Source organism: Neurospora tetraspora, assembly GCF_033439725.1.
Source record: "Neurospora tetraspora strain CBS 560.94 chromosome Unknown B0H65scaffold_1, whole genome shotgun sequence".
In the NCBI taxonomy this organism is placed as follows: Eukaryota; Fungi; Ascomycota; class Sordariomycetes; order Sordariales; family Sordariaceae; genus Neurospora; species Neurospora tetraspora.
In genome coordinates, this window is record NW_026944383.1 from 939,701 (window position 1) to 951,870 (window position 12,170).

At 51.5% G+C, this 12,170-nt stretch overlaps 3 protein-coding genes across 3 annotated transcripts; all 3 read right to left on the reverse strand.

Annotated features, from left to right (window-relative positions):
- Window positions 1-3,746: 3,746 nt before the first annotated feature.
- On the reverse strand, window positions 3,747-5,246 carry B0H65DRAFT_8884 (uncharacterized protein). The gene is made up of 2 exons (XM_062831530.1): window positions 5,101-5,246; window positions 3,747-5,040 (listed from the first exon to the last, which is right to left on the reverse strand). Coding segments are annotated over exons 1-2 (1,008 nt in total). The 5' UTR covers window positions 5,102-5,246; the 3' UTR covers window positions 3,747-4,033.
- Window positions 5,247-5,505: 259 nt separating this feature from the next.
- On the reverse strand, window positions 5,506-8,136 carry B0H65DRAFT_554041 (MFS general substrate transporter; the record flags this gene model as incomplete). Its single annotated transcript, XM_062829996.1, is given in 3 exon segments — window positions 5,506-6,770; window positions 6,783-7,331; window positions 8,052-8,136. The coding sequence occupies 3 exon segments, from the start codon at window positions 8,134-8,136 to the stop codon at window positions 5,800-5,802; spliced, it is 1,605 nt and encodes a 534-aa protein (XP_062685716.1). The 3' UTR covers window positions 5,506-5,799.
- An 881-nt stretch (window positions 8,137-9,017) lies between these two features.
- B0H65DRAFT_418135 (uncharacterized protein) lies at window positions 9,018-10,952 on the reverse strand (the record flags this gene model as incomplete). The annotated part of the gene is made up of 1 exon (XM_062824127.1): window positions 9,018-10,952. One exon carries the CDS (start codon window positions 10,950-10,952, stop codon window positions 9,018-9,020), a length of 1,935 nt encoding a protein of 644 aa, XP_062685717.1.
- Window positions 10,953-12,170: the final 1,218 nt, after the last annotated feature.

Consider the following 12,170-nt stretch of genomic DNA (forward strand, 5'->3'; position numbering starts at 1 on the left):
CGACGGGTCCAGACACTGGAGGACCAAGAAGGAAGACCCAGCCGGATGGGATGGCTCGGATGGGACTGAACAATGGGATGGGATAGGATGAGATGGGAAGTTGGCAAAGGTGCCCGTAGACATTCAGATTGGGAGATGCCAGAGAGGACCGATTTGATTCAAACCTTTTTTTTTCCTCCTCAGACCTCTTTGGCCTTTGCTTCCCCTCTCCGTCGTCCAATGGCACTCTTTCCTGTCCCTTTGTCGACGTCCAGTCCTTTGTTCGGGGTAACAACCCCCCTCCCCCTAATCCCTGAGATTTGAGAGATCGCAATCGACTGAACTGATTGTCTAGCGCCATCTCCTCCGGACAGCGGCCAACTCTGGGCCAAGTTTAATTCCCCGTCGTGCTCGTCGACAAAGCCTGCCCCCGCGACGTGCCCCGTGAATGCAACTGTATTGGATCCGCAACGTCCGCGCCAGTCCGCATCGCTTCACTTTGGGTGCCCTTTTGTGCATGAGGCAGTGCCTGGGCTCCGAGGATTCTCACTAACACGATCCATCGTGGACCTGGTGCCAGTGCTCTTTGAAGCCAAGAAATGACAGGGTGAATGAGATGCTCGGAGTTAGCAAGATACTCGCTCGGCAGTGGTGGCTACCATCCCCACCATCCCTCATGAAATTAAAAGCAGGGATCAGGGTCACAGCTCGGAGCCCATGCCGCCATGGCAATCGGCGCCACTGACCTGCTGGAGGCTAGGAAGTTGCTTTGGTGATTTCACCAGACCGAGAGCAGCAGCATCTCATTTCATGCTCAACAATACGACTCACCGGACCTTCTCTCGGGTTGGTAGCCATTCTCATTGTGAACTGGACAAACGGCGGAAGTCTTAAGATCTGGAATTCATGACACAAGAGTGATGTTGAAAAGCATCTGTGTCATCCCCGCCGCTGTCCCGCGGCCCCGCCTCCAGCGGCACCGGGATCGATGCAAACTCCAGTGTCTGCATGCACGAGCTCGACATTACTGCAGGAACACGGGACAGCTGTATTTCTAGCGCGCGCAAACATCCTCACGCCATCATAACTTTATCTTCTTTGTGTTGTAGTGCAGCAGCTTTACACAGTCTCGGTCACCATATCTACCTGAGACGGGAATACCTCAAGTCCAGACGAAACAGGCGCCTCGGTTGAGACAATTGAAGGTGAACCACCACAGTCAGGACGGGTCCTGCTGCTTGCTCCCCGGCCCTAGGATTCAGCATCGACAACCAAGATGAGCTACCCAGTCTCACTCCCCCAGTCCAATATTCCATACCAATAGCCTCTGGAGCTGACGTGAGGGGCACTAATATTCTTTCGCGGGGCAGCCTGTTGATGAGCATTGTCCACCTCGTCAGATCTTCCCCCAAGACAGTATGTATTCTCCGACCATATGGCTCCGCTGCTGTCGCCAGCAAACATTATGAAGTCGCTTAATCGACGGGGCTATCAAGCGCGATAATGACCCCCGTCCGGTTTGTCCTACCTACCTATGTACTTAACAATCAGGACAATAGTTGACAGCGTGGGATAAGGGACCTGGCAGACAAGTATGCGCGCTACCTGTCAGTTCTCTTTCATCATGTTCCCACGATCCTTTCACCGCAGCTCCCAGCTCCTTTGGTCATGAGCTGACCACGTACGCAATATCAGATGTGTATCAAAAAGTGATATATGAAGCCTGTTCTAACTCTTGTGTTCAACCCTCCAAAAAGGCACATCTCTCCTCCCTGTGCTTGGTCTTCAAAATTCAGGGACCCCAGTAGCCAATCAAACCATTGATGTCAACCTCCCGGTCATGGTTAGGCGCATCCAGCTAGGCACGCCATAAAAACAGACACCAGACACGGGGAAGACAGGGCAATGACAGGTCGATGCTGTTTTGGGCCTTTTGATAGGCCTGATACCTAGAGGCAGCCGTTAGAAATTGGCGGCTCCTGACGGCAAAATCTCTTTTCTTTCTCATCAAAGAGACTTGCCGAGGTCGGCATTTGTGTGTGGTGGCAGAGTTGGACAGCAGGACAGTCATCGATCGGGAATCAAAAAAAGCAGGTCGACCACGCACGCAGGATTCCCTTTTCTACATATTGCGACTCTGCGCCAGGTTCCGCAGATTATCGCCCCTTTTTTGCACATACACTGCGTGGTATCCGTATACCATAAGAGGCAGGCCGTTCTGCAACTCAGCGCACCACCATTTGGCACCCACGCTCTCTGTCGCAAGTCGCAGGCGGCTTCGTGAGCTTTGGTCGTTCATACCAAATGGGGCCAATGTCAACTCCCAAACAGGTGGTGTACCACACACACTCTTCCCACGCCCAGACTTATTGACATTCAGGAACCGAATGGAACCCTCAAACAAAGAAGTTGACGACACGGGCCTCTCGTGTCTACCTAAGGAATGTCGATATTCGCATGCAAGTCATCTAACACTGCCAAACCTCCCGTCCCATTGTTGAAGTTTCTTTCCGCCCGCTGTGCGGCGTGTCTGTGGTCACCCTCACGTGGGATTCTTCGCAGAAACGGGTGTTGTTTCTCCCCAACGATTGGCTGGATGTCGGTGGTTTCGTAACAGACCAGAAGCCCCTGAAATTCCACATGAAAATGTTTGGACTAAAAACAAAACCTGTTTGGAAACCTCGAAACTTTGGAACGGATTGGAAAAGGCAAGTCACCATGCGGGCCGAGAAGTGGAAGGTCAAGGTCTCAGAAAGAAAGAAAGAAAGAAAGGGTTTGGTTTCTGGGGCTCAACAGGGGGGTGGGGGTGTCAGTGTGAGGAAGGGTCCCATTGTCCTTTCTGTTTTCTCTTCCATTTGCAAACGGGCACTCATATCAGAGGATCCCCGTGTTCCCTACCTCACAACAAGTTTTGATACGCAACCAACGTGCGAAGGAAATCGAAACAAGGTAACAGAGAAACAATAACCAAGGAAACAATGAGATTTGAGGATCAGGGTCCGTCCGGTGGTTCAACCAACCATCCCGAAACAAACAAGTGCCCAAATTAAAGGTCGTAACTGAAGTGCGAGGCCCGTGCGTTTTATATCCGGTCTCCGGTCTCCGGTCTCCGGACTCGTAACAGGCGATCAATGTTTCTTGATTGAACACAGCACTGTCAGATAATTCGTGATGAAGATACTTTTTTTGCCTTGTAACCACCTCTCTCAGTCAGGTTGGATAGAGTTGGTCGAATCTGACGTGAAAAGAGGGCAATCACCCCTGTTAAGCTAGAAAAAGGGAAAGAAAAGGAAGTATATATATTGCCGAAGGACTAGTTACCATTAATAGAAAACTTTGTTGCGTCTAGACATCGAGGTTTACTATTAAGTTCCCAAGATGATCTAACGAAGATGATGCATATCCGTTGAACTGATTTGACCACTATCTTCACCCGTTTAAGTCCTGACGAGATGGGATGATTGACCACGATTGGAAGCATGTACTGTATACTGCCCCAATGTCGGTATTAAGAGGGAAAAAACGCGGAGATCTTCCCAGAGTTAAACATTGAGTATGTGATCACTGGGTTCAGCAAGACGACGTCATTAACTGTTACAGCACGTAGATTGAGGGTTGACGCACCAAAAGATCAGACGGAATAAATAAGGGGTGAAAGATGGAGGAGAGGAAGAAGCTAAGATACACGTGGGTGGATGGGAACAGGATCTTATATGGGATGACAAACCAAAGGGGATGAAAGACTAGAGACGAATATCAGGCAGGTCTTGGCATGTGCCATCAAATCAACCTCCAATAAATGAAAAATGTTATGTTCATAATTATCATCATCATCATCATCATCATCATCATCATCATCGTAGCTAAACTAGATAGGTATCGTTGCGTAACATAAACTCATAAAAGTGTCATGAAAAAGACGCCCTCATTAGGTCATATCCTCCGGCCATCGCAATCCAAAGGGGACGAACTCCAAGCTCCAAGCACAACCCCCAAGAAAGAGGACATCAACCGAAGAAAATGCAAGAAACACCGACGAAAAAGCCTAGCATCATCAGCGGTAATACGACCCTCTCTCCCAACTCCTATCCCTCCCCCTATCCCTATCCCTATCGAACCTCGCCCTCCTGCCCTCTTCAATCGTAATATTAATCCTCTCCATCTCCCTCTCCAAGCTCGTCGTGCTACTCCTGCCCGTGGTGCTACTCATCCTCGACGGACTCCTATGTCTGACCGTCGACGCCGACCTCGTCGAACTCCTGCTGTCCTGCTGCTCCCACGGGTATGGCGGTCTTGGCGGCGGCGGACTCCTCATCCTCCTCGGCGGTAGTGACTCGTGCCTCTTCGGTTGCTTGGGACCCTCCACGTATCGATACGTCTTCAGCTCCTCTTTTACTGGCACCGGCACTGGGACGGGCACGCGCACGGGAACGGGCACGGGGACCCGCACCTCGCGCTCGATGATGACTTCGCGGTCGCGGCTGCGGCTGCGCTCGGCGTGCCGCGATTTGGAACGCTTCTTTTTCTTCTTTTTCTTCTCTTCGACGTCGACGGCGATTACGTCGATGATGTCTGCGTGCTCGTCGTCGTATAGGACCGGTGGAGGTGGAGGAGGTGTGTGTGTGTGAGTGTGTGTGTATTTAACGTCTTCTTCCGTCTCCCGTAGGGTATGTTCATGGTTGTGATGTTCATGGTTGTGATGTCCATGGTTGTGATGGTGATGGGGCTCAGAAGCCGGGACGTAAACCGAAGGCGGATGAGGATGGGCGGGCATCGGAGCGTAGACGGGAGGGGCGTGGTGATGTGGTGCCGGGTGAGTTGGAACATAAGCGACTGGTGGAGGAGGCTCTGGATAGAACATCGGCGGTGGTGGCGGCGGTGCGGGCTCGAGCACGTGTACCGGGGGCGGAGGAGCTGGTTTAGCTGGTTTCTCGATAACTGCCACTTGCTGCTCAGACGCAGGAACGATCGTGGTGACTTTCCTCCGGACGGTCGTGGAGCCATTGACGGGGGGCTCTAGGTAGAGACGTTTCCTGTGACGGTGTACTTTTGCGGCGTACACTGGCGAAGATGTTGGTGTCGAGTACTTCGAGGCAGACAAGGCAATGAAAGGGAACGTACTGGTGACGGGTTTTTCTGGCTACGCCTGATACCTCGCTAGGCTGGGGATGGTCCTTCGTCGTAGTCTTATCGTGTTTTGGGGACAGAAGAGTGTTGTGGGTGGAGAGCAAGCTCAAGAGAAAGGAAACGGGAAGGGCCCGAGATAATAACAGGCTCGATGCTTCATGGTGTGGGTGAGTCCAGCCCTGCCGGAGGTCCTCGTATAATCCATCTGGTTCTCGACTGCACGCTATCTACGCGTTTGCGAATCGGGTGAGAGATTGGACTGGATGAACTGGATGCCGATGGTGGGATGGCTTGGAGGGAAGCTATGACGTCGGACAGTCTTGGAATGTTCTCCAGCAAGGAAGACGATGTTTGGTTGGTTGGGCACTTGGTTCAGACGGAGCCCAAGACCGAGACCCTGTGACGTGATCGGCCACGGTGCGTTGACAGAAAGTGCACGGAGAATCTGCACAGTATGCCCCTAACTACTCGAGCTACTTAACTGCTACACCACGACACAATTGCTTCCCAGGTGAAGATGGGTGAGAAGTCAAGCGCTCTGATAGTCTATAACAATTCTATACCTGTGCTTACAAGCTGACTCTTTTCCTTATGCCAAAAGGTAATTCCACGATTTTGCAGTGCCTCACACTTCCCATCCTTGCCTTCTAACCGTGATTGCCCTTGGTTGGATCTTGAAGCAACACAATGTCCTTATTCAGTATAAGCCTCCGCGCCAGCTATCGTAACTCCGGTCAAGCCTCCAACATTCAACAAGCCATCCTCATCCAGTTCTCGTCTCTCCCTTTGTCTCCTCAACTCATCATAATCCGGCATATACCTGCTGACAACAGTGTAGCCCAACGCCAGCAGCACCATCAAGACCCAGATAGCATAACCCCATAGCCACTGTGTACGAGCGCTGATAGCAAAGAGACTAGCAAACAAAGCCGGCGAGAAGGATCGTACACCGCTAACAAGCGACAGAGCCAACGCGTTCAGCGTCCCGAGGGTGACGGGGCTGGGCGAGGCATCGTTGAGAGCGAGCTGGATAGCTGTAAAGGACATGCTAACGCCGCATCCGAGACACAGCAGGACCGGAGTGATGAACCAGAAGATAGTCTCGCCCGTCGAGCCACCGTAGCGCAAAAGGACACTGAAAAAGGGGCATACGGCAAAGAAGAACGGATACGCGATCGCGCATACCCGCAGGACGCCATTGGTGCCGATGCGGTGCTGGAGGGGAGGGAAGACGAGCAGGATCCAAATCGCCTGTGCCAGGCCGTTGAGGCCCAGCAGGAGCGAGATCTGCAAAGGCGTAAACCCAAGGCCTCCGAGGTCAATGCGAGTGAACCAATAGACGGGCACAATTGCTGTATAGGAGAAGGCCAACAGCATAATATGACCGTAAGTGTAGAGAACAATGGGCACACCCGGGGACTTCAAAAGATCCCAAGTAGTCATGGACGCAGGTTTGGCCGGGGCACCAGACTCCTCGGTATCGCTGCCGCCGCCAAATATGTCCTTCTTCAGCGTCTCCTCAGCAAGGAAAGCAGTAACCAATACCGCAGTAACGGCGATGCCACCCACAACAAAACTAGGCAATGCATAAGGATAGTCTTTGAAGAACTGGATGTTGCCAAAGAGCCCAGGGTACTGCCCGGCAGGATCCGCCAGCGCCCCCCCTATCAACGGACCAAAGAGAATCCCCAGGTTTCCGGTAAAGGCAAACCAGCTGAATGCCCGAGCCTGTGTTTTGGCGGTGCTGTGCTCGGAAATCATGGTCCGGATCGTCACGATGGTCCCCGCAAAGACACCCGCCAGACACCGAAACAGAATCATCTGCGAGATGGTCTTGGCCATGCCAAACAGGGCTGTCGCAAGAGTGACCCCCATCAGAGAGAACACCAGCACCGGTTTCCTCCCGAAGCGATCCGCTGCCCTTCCCCACAGGATCATGACAGCCATCTGCGTCAAGGAGAACAGCGACTCGATCAGGCCGCTGTAGAAACCGACGTCGGCGTCTGCCAGGTTGCCGTTCTCTTGCGCCATCTTGTTGATGTAGGGGAAGATGGAGAAGAAGGCCACGGGCTCGACCCATCGTGCGTAGCATAACACAAGAATTTGAGCCACGGGGAGAGGCTTATCGTCCGGGTCGACCTCATTGCTGCTGCTGCTCGATGGCTCGTCTATGAGCGTAGTGACCTCGGAGATTTCGGGGTCGGCGGTTGGGGCGATGTCCCCGGCTGCCAGCAACGGCGTGCTCTCGCTGGCATGCTCTACCGATAGTCTCCGGGTTCTGGGAGACATCTCGAGAGGAAGCGTAAGTAGTCCGGGTAGGGTATCCGAGATGTAAAAGTGAGATGATGGATCTCCAGTGTCTTGTCTTGGCCTCGAGGGTGACACTCAGACGCGGTCCTCTCAGTCCTCAATTATTGAGGAAAAGAATTGCAAATGACCGGTGGCAAGACGACGATATTATGGGGAAACCGTGACTGTAAGTATTATTGTGATGACTGATGAAAAAAAAAGTCCGATGCACACGTAACAATACTAAGTGCGAGACTTGACTGTCAAGCACCCAACTTTTGTCAGTAGGACACGACCTCATTGGCCATTTAAGAGGAAAATTGGGTCGTAATTGAGTTAGATGCAGCTTCGGGGCTCAGGGTTCGGGTTTAACATGGGAATTTGTCTGAACTCTCAGGGTTATGTATGAAGACGAGTCCACGGGCTTGTCGCCCCGGGCAGTTTGATGTCCCGTCATTTAGAGGTATCTTTTGCAACCCAACAATTGCTTCACTTGTTGCCTGGAAGCCGTGTGACCGTGACATGTAATCAATTGACTCTAAAATCCGAGGCCCGGATTGATATGGACATGATCCTCGATTCTCGCTTTAAAACCCTTGCCGGATTCGGAAGGTTCCACATAAGCAACCAACTTACACCTTCTTCTCATCACTCACCGGGCATGACATCTCGCTTTTGAGGGTTTCGGTCCTTTGAATCCTCGGGTACATTTCGGTGGAAATCTGTCTCGTCGTTTGTCATCGTACTCATCAACAAAACTTTAGATTAAGCAGCGTTCTTTTACACAGGCGGAAGCAGGTACCGAGTCCTCCGAGAAGTTTCAACACCATCACACTACTTGGAAATAGTTGACTCCAATTCCTACATCAATCTTGTATCAAGTATAAATGACCACCATCACAAATTCTCGCCCAGCCTTCCTTACGAGTCCGACATCCCGGGTTTCGGTTTTCTCTCGCTTATCTTCTGCTTCCAGTCAATACCGTCCCGTGTTATCATCCCGTGCCGGATCTCCCCGGTGTAGAGATAAACACATTTTGCCGGCAAAAAATGCACAAAGAGCCCCAACCTCCCAGATACTATGAGATAAAAATAGTTTACACGGTGGGGGTACTCAAACTCGCTCTATATTCGGACTTACACGTACATTAGATGAGTACGGGAAAGGATAGTCAACACGGATGTGATTTCGATGAGTTCGGTGACATCTGATGACTTAATGACCAGAAACTTGACCGGTACGCATAGCGAACGAAGTATGAGTGATCGATCAGCAAAGTTGCAGTTTCGTGGAAAGGAGAAGAATTGCTCTAATTCTGTGCGAAACCTGGAGAACTAGCCGTCTTAAATGAGCTGCGCACTGCATACACCAACCAGTCTATGTAAAACCATTGCTCTCGCCAATTTCAACCCGTCAACATATACTCCTATCCTCTAATGAATATCATAAACAACAACGAGCAAAAGATACCCCGTAAACAAAACCAGCAAACGCCGTACTAGTGTAGAGAGGAAAGACCTCCTCGGCTGTCGATCCAACGGCCGTTACCTCCCATTGATCCCAGCTCACGTCAAACACAACTCCCCTCTATCCACGCTACCCAACACAACAGTCACAACAGTCACACATACCCGCCCCTTGTATACCTCCAAAGCAAACTGGCCCCCTTAATAGCCGGTACTCGAATCCTAGTAGCATGCTTCCCTACTATCCTTCCCCCCAATCCTCCCCGCAGCAACGGATCCCTTTCCCTTTCCCACTGCCTCTCCCATTCCCATTCTGCCTCCCTACTGGCACGGCCGCCGACGATTTTCTCCTGGGCTTTTACCGTCGTCCCCTTTCCAGACCTCTTTCCCCGTCCGCTATTACTAGTTCCTTTTAAACCCTTGCCGGATTGTCGTCCATCTCCTCCATTTTCTAATTCAGCAGCCTCAGCAGCCGCAGCAGCAGCAGCAGCCGCCGCCAAACAAGCAAGTCTATTCCTCTCCATAACCTCCAAACTCTGCCTAACCGCCTTTTGGAACCGTCGTCGGAATCGTCGCCAGTCGTCGTTGGTCGGCCAGGGGCCGGACCACTCGCCGCCTCCGGTTCCGGAACCGCCACTACCTCCTCCTCCTCCTCCTCCTCCTATTCTTACGTCTCCTGTAACGTCTTCGTCGTAGTTGTTGCCAATGTTGTTGTTGTTGCCAATGTTGTTGTTGTTGTTGTTGTTGTTGTTGTTGTTGTTGTTGTTGTTGTTGTTGTTGTTGTTTGTCCATCCTGGATTGTTGTTGTTGTTGTTGTTGTTGTTGTTTGTCCATCCTGGATTGTTGTTGTTGCTAGAGGTACCGCCCCCGCTACTAAAATTGTAATAATCAAAATTCTCCCCATCATCACCATCATCTTCCTTGTCCTCTACCTCTATATCAAGCGGGTAGTAAAGCAGCTCGTTGAGGTGCGGGCGTCGAGGGGCGTGGTTGATGTTGGCTTCGATGTCGAATTTGAAGCGGTAGGCTTGGTGGACTAGTTGGGGTCGTTGTGGTTGAGGAGGCGGTTGGTGTTGTTGTTGTTGTTGTTGTTGGAGGAGGAGTAAAGGGAGAGGGAGGAGTGGTGGTGGTAAGTGGGGATGCTGTAGAGAGGATACAGGATACGGCGACGGCGGCGGTTGGATAGACGGGAATGGTAACGGTGACGAGTATGGTGGTGTGTAGAGGCCACTACGGTTTGCGATGGTGTTCTTGTTGCTGCTGATGCTATTGCTGATGGTGGAATCAAAATGGAGACCATTGCTGGCTGGTTCTGCGAGCGTCGGGATGGGATTGCTTGATGAAGACCTCGACGGTGAAATGATACTGCTACTACCGCTGCTGATGGGGGATGGAAATCCAGTGGCGCTGGGCCCGGTCGTGAAGAGAGGTTGCAACGTGGTCGAAACGGAGTGTTGGAGCGGATGGTTCGGGATAGGGGTCATGGTGCCGGGGAATCGGAAGTCGAACTCGAACTGGAACTCCTGGTGAACGATGAAAATGAGGACCTTGAGTCGTGGGAATTTGGCCAGGTTGGTAAGCAACTTTCCCATGTTGGTCTTGGATACCTTCCAGCTCAGCACTGGGTGGCAGATGCCCGTGTAGATGCCATAGGATGTTCCGAGCGCGAGGCGGTTGATGTTGTCTCGAAGTAGCGGAATTTGGCTCATGAAATGGAGAGTGCGGTGAAGCCTCTTAACGAGTAGGTATGGCTCAAGAAGGAGAACGTCTCGAGACAGGTCGACGTATTTGGTTGTCCTCCCCAATGTTAGAGCCTTGTAGTTGTGAAGAACAAAAGATCGACTCTCACGGCACACGGCCGCTAAGGCTGGCGGAGGTTCTGGATGGATGTTGGCAAACATCAAACCTTCATGGGGAGGGGTCTTTTGTTTCGAGTTTGGTGCATCTAAAACCTCATAAACCCGTGGTTCTGGCAAAGAAAACTCCCATATGATGTTTCGCAGCTCGGCCGGTAGCCGTTGGAAGTTGGTAAACTTCTCCATCGAGTTGACTGGGCAGCACTGATGGACGCCGTAATGATCATAGTGCATTGTGAGTGCTCTTTATTCGTATCGTGCTGATATGTCGCTGCCGATTTCCCACGGCCTTCACTTGGAAGATAAACGGAACCCACAGGATTCGTCGTAGAATATTCGGTCTTGCGGAATGGTGATAGTGTTGTCGCTCCTGAACTGTCCTGGACAGATATCGCTTGGTCACGCCCTCCACGATCTTTCACCGCAGGTATTCGTACTGGCACTCGAAATGGATGAGTAACTCGAGAAGCGGAAAGGTCTTAAATGTCGTTTTCGATGTGTTCCGATCAAGTCTGTACCACCGTTTATTAACAGGCTGACGAACTGGCCACGACAGCGTGGCCCTGGATAGCGAGGGGAATTACCACAATAAGGTGTCAAAGACGTGGAACTCTTATATCTCCTAGTCAATGACTAGCCCTAAAAACAGCGAATCAAGAAAGTCACAAGCCGTAAACAAGGGCTTTGTATCACGTCATCTAATCTTGATATGGTCAAGTGGCTAGGAGGAAAGAGAAAGTCGATACGAGTGTAAAGATGCGTTGAAGGATCAGATACATGTATGATCTAAGGTTTGGACTCGCCCCGTATCTGTGAGCTTCAGCTCCCGTCACTTGACAAGCCATTTTCAGTGACGAACTGACCGTCAGTCTTGAGACAATTTAAGCTAACTAGGCGTGCCAGGTAAGCCAACATCCGAGTGCGCGAACGTTTTAGGAAATTTGTCAGGAACAAGGAAGAGCAGGACTTGCCCAACGCTAGGAGACCTGGCTATGCGAGTTGCTCTACACGGTAAGGCGTGCCCTTGACTGGAGCAAGCACATTAGGATGGAGAGGCGAGACCTTCGGCAATGAGGACGCTCTAACACTAGACTGGCCGTGGACTACCTGGAACAGGCACCAACATGACGGGAGGTGATTCAAGAATCGTCTGACGACCGCCGGTTGCCGTTAGGGATCCACGATATCCATACCTGCAAGAGGCAGCTTGTCTGCTCTGGCCATTGGGGTCGAAACTGTTGCCGTTCGGACGGGTCCCGGTGACCTAGAAGCGGGATGAAAGGGTACCCCGTACTGGAGGGGTCCTTTGACAGCGTGGTGGTAAACAGGTGATTGCGAACTTGCCTGTAAGGGGACTCGATTCAGAAGAAATACTGGGTTAGTTAGTACATAGTGGACAAGCAGACGGATGATACATGACTAGGGACTGGTATGAGCTATTCTTAGCATATA